Raw genomic sequence first — 11,234 nt, forward strand, 5'->3', positions numbered from 1 at the left:
GAAATTAATCCGTAGCCTTGCTAATGTATCACAGCAGCATGACAATTTTTTGCTGTATAATCCAGCAATACCACGGCATTGTTGTGCATGGTTTTCCTGATTGATTATTGAGAATGATGAGAGTTCATATGCCTGACTGACATACAGTAAACGACGTCAGTGTCCCACAAGTGAGCAATCAAGTCTTGTTATGTAAGATTCCTACAGTCTCCGATGTGTATTTGTCAGATACATTGACACCTTCTGGCAGAATTCTGACATGTACATCTGTTCAATATTTCTAAATAACAAATATTACAGAATATGTAGACATCGGAGCATTTGCTGCCTGCTATGCTTTAATGTTATCAAACCAAATCAATCTAGAAATGACTTGACTAATTAGCAAATGTGAGTCTAATTTTACATTTCATTCTAATCAAAAATTTGTAATTAATTTAACAGGCAATTAATTTTCATGCATAGCAGGACACATCTGTGCCGCACCGTCAGGGAGATGCTAGAGAGTTTGCCAAAACGCTCCTATTGCGTCCATGGATAAGCAGATAAACAGTGCTGAAATCCCTGTTATGAAACTCTACAGTGTGTATGTGTCAGGATTGGGGTCAATTCAATTTCATTTCCGCCAATTCAGGAAGTAAACTAAAATTCCATTTTCAATTCAAACATTTTCTCATAGAGAATCATAGAAAAATATTTTAATTGTACAGTACAGATGTAGGATCTTAATATTAATCATCCTGTTGCAAGAGACCTTGTAGTGTATTTAAGGTTTAAAAATTCTTCTGAGGTTTGTAATTTCCACTTTGAAATTTCAGACTTGATTCACATAATAATTCACATTTCCTGTTGCTTCAGAATTATTTTAATGCTATGGCAAACTGGCTCAAATTAAGATCCTACAACTGTATGTGTGTGTGCAGTGTGTTTAGTATAGTAAGATATGTCTGCTTTTGTCCCAGCCAGGGAGAGTTTTGAATAGTAAGAGGTAGTCTGAGGTAACAGAGAGGACAGGATGATGAGGAGCAAGGCAGTTCCTGTAACAAGGAAAACATAAACTGTGCCACTTCATCTGAAAACAATAGGTGACAGGACACTAAATGTGCTCTCATCCACGTCTCCATTGTCTCAATCCACCTCTTGTACTCCTTCTTTGAGCATGGAGCATAAGTGGGAGTGAAAGAGTGAGGGAGGGATGGGAGAGGGGCAGTGATAGTAGTGGGGGCAGTGTGTGTGTGTGTGTGTGTGTGTGTGTGTGTGTGTGTGTGTGTGTGTGTGTGTGTGTGTGTGTGTGTGTGTGTGTGTGTGTGTGTCGGGGGGGGGGATGGGTGTGTTCTTTCTCCTCTGTCTGTGTGCGAACGAACGCACAGACGGTTCAGTGGTAATTTGATGTGTGTCCCCGGGGACATTTGATGGATTAAAGCTAAGCAGCTCCATTTCGCAGCACCACCTGATCTTCCACTGCCTGTGCCCCATATAAAGGCTGGAGAGAGAGCTGATCTCAGCTAGTCTGACAGTCTCTCTCTCTCTCTCTCTCTTGCTCTCACTCTCACTCTCTCCTCCCTCCTCCACGCTCTCTTTCTCTGTCTCTCTCTTTCTCTCTCTCTTCTCTTTCTCTCTGGTCCTTTAAGCCTGCTGCATCACAGGAGCTATCCAGTGCTGAACCAAATATTTTAATTGTATTTTTTGGAAAGCTGGGGGTGCCATAGAGAAACGCACAGCATTGTCGTCTGCCTTGTTCTCCACTGGTTTCCATTTTCATTCCTTCTCTTATGTCTTTTAGAGGTTGCATTTTCCTTTAACACAAGGATTACTACTACTGACAGCCGGCTCCAGCTCTGCCTGTTTGCTGATTTCTTTGGGGGTATTATTTTTTCTCTTCATGTGTGATTCTCAGTTCTGTGTGTTTTTTATTCTTTGAAACATGCCCCGTTCGTTTTTGGTGAAGAAAATCAAGCTTGATGATTTCTCTAATCACCATCACCACCTGGATGACTCGTTCACTCCTTTCACACGCTCCATCACTGACTCTGTGACCAGCTTGGGCGTTCGTCTCAGTGAGAATGGTGAGTTTGCATGCCTCTGCACTGCACAGCACAGCACAGCACACAGCACACAGCACACACACATCCTGCCTGCCGTTGTCTAGGGTGTGCTACTGTAGCACCACTGCTCTCTTTGGTTTAGTTGTTGATTCCAGAATAAGAATGCCCCGTGATATCTATACAGTAAACACAGTTGGAATTATCTTTTGATTGTGTATTCGTAAGTGGTTCTTCAGCCCTTGACATGCCTGTTGTCTGCATTTTGTCTGGGAATTAATAACAGATGTTACATAAAGCCATTAGATTTTGCTCCCGTATCGCAAATAATCCTCTCCAGCACCACCAGCACACCCCCATCGTGCTCCAAGACTTTTGTCTTTTGACTCTGATGAGAGGAAGACACAATTCAGGTCACAGCAGAGGATCGGCTTATGCAAATGGTGGAGCAAAACGTGCTTCTCGCCTGTAGACGTGTATCTCTGAATTTGTATTGCGTGCACAAATTACGGTGTGCCTGAAACATGCAGGCTGTCACTCCAGTCTTTGTGTGATCTGTGAAATATATGAAAATGAAAGATAAGTGCTGGATGATACATTTGTCCTTAGCTGTTATTGTCCTTGAGTTTCCATCACAGTCCTTGCCCCCCTCTGCCCGCCTCCCTTCCCACCCAACCGGAGCATGCATGCACAGTCTCCCCACCCCCATCCCTCCGCTGCATCCTTCTCCTCCTTCCGGGCGTTTGAAAACTAGCAGGGGTGGAGTTTCATCCATGCAGGCCTATCGCCATCACAAGAGATATCAACGCATTGTACAGTACTGCCGGGGGAGGGGGGTTAGCTGGAGTAGAGGGGGAGCGAGGAGGAGAGAAAGAAGGAGAAAAAGGAGTAAAAAATGCTTCGGGCAGCATTGACGTGGGGCCACGTGACTAGGTGTATACAGTAAACATAGAGGAAAGGGCCCATAGCTGCACAGTGGGCGACAGTAGGACTAGGCAGCATGCTAAGCCCCAGTCCAGTCAGAGCTAGAGAGAGACGTCCTTCACTTTCAGTCAGTCAGGTTTAAGCTCGCTCCCATTTTGTGGCCATATTTAGGATGCCAGATGTCTGTCTGTCTCTCTTTGTTATTTTGTCTTGGCAATAAGCAGATAGTTTTACAGTTCAGATCAACCTGTGAACATAAAATGCTCACTTGTTATTCAACCACATCACATAATACTATTATCCAGTGATTTTAGATTAGGAGCAGCAACAACTGAGAACAAAAGCACATGTTTGAACAGTTTAGTTGTTCTTAACAAATTATGGCTGCAGTGAATGATCAGTTTCACTAAATATATATATTTTTATGATAGAGTATGAGGATAAATTAACTTCATTTTTATTTACATTTTATAAACACAAATGCAAACGGTTACGATAAAGTTATGGAACCAGATTCATTGCAAAAAACATTACTTCTTTAAATAAATGATGTGGTGAAATTGACATTTCAATCGTTAATAAAGCTGTTAGTCTCAGTCTCTACTGTTCTGTCATTGATAACACTACTCCTCTTCTGTTGAGAAAGAAATAAGCATTTTGATGGGGGAAAAAAAAATATATATTATGGATTACTGCATTAGTATCAACGATTACCATTGTATGCAGACAAAATAACCCTTCTTGTCTTTTCAATGAAATCCCAGAGAAATCACAACATTGTTGAAATGCCTGGCGTCAGCGCTTTCCCCATTGTGGAGACATTTGACTTGAAGTGTCTGTCGAACAACAAAGAAGGAGGGTGGGAGAGGGAGTCCATTAATAACATGCTCGCTTTGCATTAGAGGAATGAGTCGCTATACAGCAAAGGTTAATACAGCATTAGTTCAGCCACAAATAATGAACTCTCTGTCTGACCTTAAGTAATTAAAACCTGTTACACATGTGTAATTAATCAGGGGAATAAAAAACAAGATGTCCATATGTTTCAATAACAATCTGTTGCTGTATACAATATGTTTGGCTATTTTCCTGTGCTCTCTTTACGGTACTGTATATTCAATGAGATAGTGTTTTATTTTAGATGTTCAAAGAAAAAGAAACAAGGGGGTGCTATTAGACTTGAAATAGCCTATGAAGTAAGAATTACCATTACCTTTAGAAGTTATATCAGGAGAGGAAGATATATCATGAGTTGTTAGCTATATAGGCTAGTCAACAAAGGGGTGGTGCTTTTGACCAAATAGCACCCTTGCCTTTCAATAAGATCCCAGTCTCCCAGTCCTATAGTATTATGGTAATGTATTTGACAAGGAATGGTCTCTGAGTGGGAACCCTTGGGAATGGAGACAGCATTCTAAGAGAGCACTTAAAAATTGATTTTCTAATGACCTGATTCCTAAAGGCACTTCAGCGAGCTTAACACTATAGCCACTTTGTTCTGCTGGTAATCCTGTGTATCACGTTTCAGCTTAACCTTTCCATCACTGAACCATGTTCAGTAGGCTATCGTTGTATAGTCTTCTCCAGTCACTTTACTCCTTGCCCTGCATTATTTCTGTCTTATTTCCCCACACGCAGTGTGTTCCAACAGCTGTAATATTTTACCGATGAAGGCCTATTGATCAACAAGAAACTTTGAATTTCATTAAAAACCAGTCAATAGTTAATTTCCACCACTTGCTGCACACAGTGCTTAGGAATCTGCCTTTTCTTCTTTTTCCTGATTCACACCACATATTAGAATTGGAATCATATGTTTGTCCTATATGTTAGTAAACTGTTAAAGTGGAACATGTTTCGATAAATGCATACAAGTGTGTAGATTTATTGGGCTAATGTTGGTAAATATTCAGTGTTGTTTAGCTCTTTACAGCTGCATGCCAGGAAACCTTTTAGCTCCACTTGGCTGCCTCACAATATAGGGAGACATTAAAGATTGCCTAGACAATAAAATGACCTGTCTGTAATATAACATCAGTCAATAATCCAGTGAGACAAATTGGAAATATCCTGGAAGTGCTACTCTTTTGAGAGAAATTCATATTTAGGGTGGTATCCAAGCTACTATAAAGAATAAAGCGCTCCAAAAACAATTCAAGTGCTTTCTAGAATAAAATAAATAAATATCTTTCAGTTTTAATGGCCTCTCCTGATGATATATCATCCCCAAATACTGTAGTCCCCTGAACAGTCACCCCAGACCATAGACAGTGTGTTCTGCCTGATGGGCCCAGCGTGTTCAGGCTTAACAGGGCAAACAAAACAAAGATATAGACCTTCAGTCACAGATGATTGACAAACAGTACCTTGGAGTGAGGGACAAAGAAACGGTGACTAATCAATGAGACCACTTCAAGTAATAAGAGGGGCCTTCTTTCATAGGTGTCTTTAATGAGCACTTATCTGCATTTACAGCCACCACTCGTCTGTGCTGTAACTGTGTAATAAAGATGAATGCTGTGAATAGTGTTCTGCAGCATCACAGTCCTGTGGTAAATGCTGTGTGATTTGGGGATCAATTTGTTTTCTATTTCTATGTGTATTCTATTGTTTAATCATTTACAAGAGGCATCCATATCCATATAATCAAGTCACAATGCACTTATCCACCACCACAACACTCAGCCTACTGTAGACTAACTGTCACTGTCACTGTCTCTGGGTGTGTGTGTGTTTTGCCTTAATGTAACTATTATTGTGTGTTTTCTCCAGGCTACATCCAGGATTACATCACACCATCTGTATATCAGGGGGAGACGAAGATGGAGCTCAAGATGGCGTCGCCCGTCTCTGACCCTCTGTACACCCAGGTGAGCAGCAGGGGTGAGGAGTACTGTGACCCTGACCTGGAGCACCCCGACAGCCCCCAGTCCGGCATGACGGCCAGCGGATTCTACAGTGGCGAGGCGGAGGCCCTGACCGAGGGCTACACCATGGATGCCTTCTTCATCTCCGACGGGCGCTCGCGGCGGAAGGGAGATGGTGATGGCCGTAAGGGAGGTCGTTCTGGTGCTTCCAATGCTGACGCCACAGAGGAGAGTGAGGCAGGGGCCACCGGGACAGCCCGTCACACTTGCAACGAGTGCGGCAAGACGTACGCCACCTCGTCCAACCTCAGCAGGCACAAACAGACACACCGTAGCCTGGATAGCAAGATGGCGCGCCAGTGTCCCACCTGCGACAAAGTGTATGTGTCCATGCCGGCACTGGCCATGCACATCCTCACCCACAACCTAAAGCACAAGTGTGACGTGTGCAACAAGGCTTTCAGCCGGCCCTGGCTCCTGCAGGGCCACATGCGCTCGCACACCGGGGAGAAACCGTTCGCCTGCGCCCACTGCGGCAAAGCCTTTGCTGACCGCTCAAACCTCCGCGCCCACATGCAAACCCACTCTGCCTTCAAGCATTACCGATGCAAGCGCTGCAATAAGACCTTCGCCCTCAAGTCCTACCTGAACAAGCACTATGAATCAGCCTGCTTCAAGGGTTCCGGAGACGAAGATGATGACGAGTCCTGCTCTGAGAACTAGTTGCCGGAACCAGAAGGACGGAAGCAGAATTTGGAATTCTATATTGTAGGTTCTACAACCAATAACCCCCTTCACTTTGCCCTCCATGCCTTTTTCTTCCTTTTTTTAGAAAGCAATATTTTCACTGAGATTACGTGAAGAAAACTGTTATGATTATGGCAAAGACAATTTCAAAAGATGCTGGATTCCCCCCCCCCCCCTCCCCCTGCACAGTAGCTAATCATCCACAGATACTTACAATCAAAACAACAATTCTCCAAATAAATACTCTAGTTTTTAGCTCACACACAAACACACACACATGCATATGCACACACGCTCACACACGCTCACACATGCACACACAATTATATATGAGGCCTGGCATGTGATTTTTTATCAATGACTATAATGATATTGATATCAATAGTAATACTATTTAGATTCCTGATATTTTATAGAAAATAGTACAGGGAAAATGAAGAAGAAAAAAAACATTAAAAAGGACTGTAACAGTTTTCTTTTGTTTTTTAGAGACAAAAATGACCTCTTGTATTTTTATGCTGCTTTTTATTTGCTAAGAATTTAATTCTTTTGCAACTGCCAACATTCACTTTTTATGAAAATGAGTACTATGACAGTATTTGCATAAAAGGGAAATCATTTTAAAGTTTAAAAAGTACCCTTTTTGTCACACATATGTTTTTAATTCAATGGGTGTTATTTTTCTATTGTCCGACTGAATTTGTTATACATTTTGGTGTCAATTCCTCCTTGATTTTTGAAAGCAAAGCATCTTTGTAACTGTGGGTATTCAGAAAACTTCCAGCAAAAGTCATTGAACAAACCTAAAGGCAAACTACATCAGCTGAGTACAATAGGATCATGAACCAGGGTCATTGTCAGTTCCATCAGAGCAGTTGTTTTGAGTTCTTATGGAGACCTGTTGATCAGGTTGTGGAATCACAAGATACCGGCGGCACTCAAAGTACACTCTCTTCATCATACTGGTAACTACAGTTTAACAACAACAACACTGGGAGCCAAACCAAATGTACCGATCGGTTGTTATAGGTGCCATGTGCATTGTGCAGTAACCTGTCTATAGCAATGGAAACCATCCCTGTTCTTCCTCCACCACGGTGGCTTGCATGAACTTTGCCACTCTGTGGTGTTTCCCTCAGTCGTAATAAGCAATGTTCATTACACTCTGAGGTGCTCTCCCTCTTCTTTTACTGGTATTACCTCAAAAAGGAAAATATATGATCTCACGACATGCACCCTCAGTTACAAAGGAATGTTTTATTTTATTTTATATATGTTGCTGAAAGCTCTTTCTACCATTAGATGAATAGCATCCTACTACCTTGTAAATTGTGTATTTATTGATCTATTCATGTAAGTATTTATTTGTCAATTTATTAATGTATTTGTTATTCATATGTTTCTAAATGTATTCATCTATTAATTTATTAATTTATGCCATTACAGTATTTGTCTATTCACGTGTTGAAATATGACTTTCCATTGACCTTGTAAGATGCTGCTGATCTTCAAAGAAAGTGTTTATATGCATGAAACTGTAGAGAGTCCATGGGACTTAGTTTTTTAAAGAGGAACAATGTCTAGTATCAGCCATAACTTCAAACAAATGATGAATGCAGATTATATTTGTTTCACAGCAATAATAACTTCACTGGTACAGCAATTGACATGTATAATAATAATCAAAACTGTCCTGTTTGCAGTCGATTTAGGGCAATAAAAGGAAACAGATGAAGAAGAAATTGTAATAAATCCTCCATCTTGTTGTTTCCCAAAGGTAGAGTCCACCCAACTGCCTCCCTCCACATATTGCCTGAAGATTGACCCTTGAAGGGTTGATGATCATGTCATGCAATGCTGTCCAAAGATAGCAAACCTTACTGTTATGCTTTATTATAAATCCCATGAAATCTAACATTTTCCACATAGAACATCAAACACTTCCTTATTCAACCCTATGAATAAGATAGGGGGAATCAGTTATTTTCAAACAGATACACATTCTATTCTACCAGCTGGCTTGTCTTCCACAACTCACAGAGCTGTATTCTAGAATCCTGACAGGTTGAGTTAGTTGCAAGGAGGACTGAGGAGCCCCAATCATCATGCCAGAGGAGATAATGGCAATGGGAAGGCTTTTTTCCCAGGTGGATTAACCAGGCGATAATAATAGCAATGCAGTAATTATAAAACAGTGTCGACAGCAATTGCTCTCCCGATTACCCTGCCAGAGCTTTGCTGCAAGCCATTAAAGCCCTGTAAAAGGGAAAAGTTGGGAATCAAGAGATTGGCAGATTTATCTGTAAGACAGTGTTTTCCTTATAACGTAGACTAAGAGAGCTTTGGAAAGGTTTATGTAGCCTGGTTTAACAGTGAAAGGGGAATATGCACTGAAAAGACCTTAGAAGTTAAATGAAAATGTGAATGTTTTCCAAAACCTCCCACAGTATATAGGAAACAGTAATTGCACAAGAAATTTAAAACAACACTTCCCATAACAGAAAATTGCCACTTGGTTGGAAGGCTGAAAACAACCGGTGTTAGTCAGTGTGATACAGAGTGCTTTCCATTTAGGACATCTGTCATGATAGGGATTTTTTTTACAATCACAGTTGCTTCCAAAATTAATCTGTTTGGCAGATTGCTCTATGTTGAATCCATGTGTTTTTTAGGATTAGAGGTTTGAAATGATGGGGTGTCTATCGGCAAGATAATGATATCTATGAAAAAATATGTCATTATAATTAATGTGTCAATAAAATTGATGTTCTTCCATCAATTGACAAGAGAAGGCTTTATACAAAATCCTTTATTCATGTAAATCTCTTCATGACACAAAGACTGATATTATTGTTGTAAAATAATAATACACCATCCTTACCCCTCTCCCTCTCTAACTGGTTTTGATGAGATGTGTGGTTTAGTGGTGTGTGAGATGGTTAGACTGAGATTGGTAGAGGCTGTGGCGTGTGGGAGGATAACAGGTGTTTGCAGACAGACTGCAGATAGGGAGAGTAATTGAGTTGGTGAGCGACCTCCAAGGGGAAGGTCGAGCACCAGCAGACAAATGCAGTGTCAGCTATTTGCATATTTTAAATGGATGACACAATCACAGTAATGGTGAGTTCTCCTTTAAAAACCCGTAGGGAATAAACTGATTCTGCCTTCTATCATTCCATCCTTCTCTTCTTTTTTACCCCTACCACTCCCCCATACAATGACTCCAGCCTCTATATTAACCTCTTTCATTCTAAAGATGTAGTCTTGGTTCATGATAGGCTTGGTGAACATACTGGACTCATTGTGAAAAAAATCCCTGTCTCCAAAACAACTTGTGGAATATTTGTGTAGCCTACAGGTATTTTGAGTTCAGAAGGAACTGGGTGTTTTTTCCAAAAATTATTTTGTAGCTTATCCTCCTACTTGATGGAGGGATCCATGTTTCTTCTGAGCAATATGACAACCAAACTGTACTGTATGTCCAATACAGATATTGATTTGATTGCAAAATCAAATTTATAGGCTGAGTTTAAACAGGCAGCCCAAATCTGATATTTTTTTCACTAGCTCTGAAAAAGATCTGATGTGAAAATATCTGATGTGATTGGTCAAAAGACCAATTATTGGAAGAAATATCAGAATTGTGCTGCCTGTGTAAACGTAGTGATATTGTCCCAAAATGAATAGAAACACTAAATGCAGAAAAGTAAGTGAAAATTTGTTCTGAAACGGTTGTTCTGAGTTTGAGAAGGGAAAACATTGTTCCTCTTTGACGATTTTGTAAATATATTTGTATATACTGTATATCACAGCAATAAGATGACAATGCATGTGGACATTTACTTGTTTGTTCTCTTTGCTTATGTTGTCTTTTGTAAAGAAGACAAATACAGGTACCAACTGCAGTGTGAGTTGGAATGTGAATCAGGAAAAGTCCTAATTAAAAGCTATCTGTCATAGGTTACCAACAACACTCCACTGCTCTGTGCACACTGACTGGGAGATGTGTCCATGTTCTTATTCTTTTACATTTATTTAAATTGTATTGATGTGCCCGGCTTGGCTGCGCAAAGATTAAAAGTGCCAAAAAGTATGATTTCCATAACAAAAGCCTTCAACATACGATGGGTCGCTTGAAACCTTCCATATGTTCCTCAAAACAATGATTCAGTTTTACCACTTTATTTCAAACTCTATCTTTTTTTTGTCTTTACTATTTTCAACGAAGTGTGAAGAAATTTAAGCCATTATTTCTGAGGGGTGTTTTAGTTGATTTTATTCTGCTACAATTAATAATGATGATAACAATAATGGTGATAAAGATAATAAAAACAATAGCACAAGTCATCTACAGCTCCGTTCTTTATTTCTTTGATAAGGCCTCTGTGAGCAATCAGACAAACTATTAATTTCATACATTCTTTCAACAAGCTGTATATTGCTGCATCTTCTCTAATACTGACTAATTTGAATTACGCTATAATATCAATAACAGATATGGCAGATTATTTGTTTCAACAAATTATTTCAGACTGATCCACCATGTCCACATCAAATCACTGGTGTTAAACAGAATTTCTGTACAATTCATTTAGAGACCAATAGGCCTGCAATGCTACAAACATACAGTATCTATCAAAATCTGTTTAATTTT

General features: G+C 40.2%; 1 protein-coding gene across 1 annotated transcript; it reads left to right on the forward strand.

Moving 5' to 3' along the window:
* The first annotated feature begins 1,443 nt into the window (after window positions 1-1,443).
* LOC129829903 (transcriptional repressor scratch 2-like) lies at window positions 1,444-10,927 on the forward strand. Its single transcript, XM_055891904.1, has 2 exons — window positions 1,444-2,066; window positions 5,739-10,927. Exons 1-2 carry the CDS (start codon window positions 1,925-1,927, stop codon window positions 6,554-6,556), a joined length of 960 nt encoding a protein of 319 aa, XP_055747879.1. The 5' UTR covers window positions 1,444-1,924; the 3' UTR covers window positions 6,557-10,927.
* The last annotated feature ends 307 nt before the right edge of the window (window positions 10,928-11,234 follow it).

This window comes from Salvelinus fontinalis, chromosome 31 (genome assembly GCF_029448725.1).
Source record: "Salvelinus fontinalis isolate EN_2023a chromosome 31, ASM2944872v1, whole genome shotgun sequence".
NCBI lineage: Eukaryota > Metazoa > Chordata > Actinopteri > Salmoniformes > Salmonidae > Salvelinus > Salvelinus fontinalis.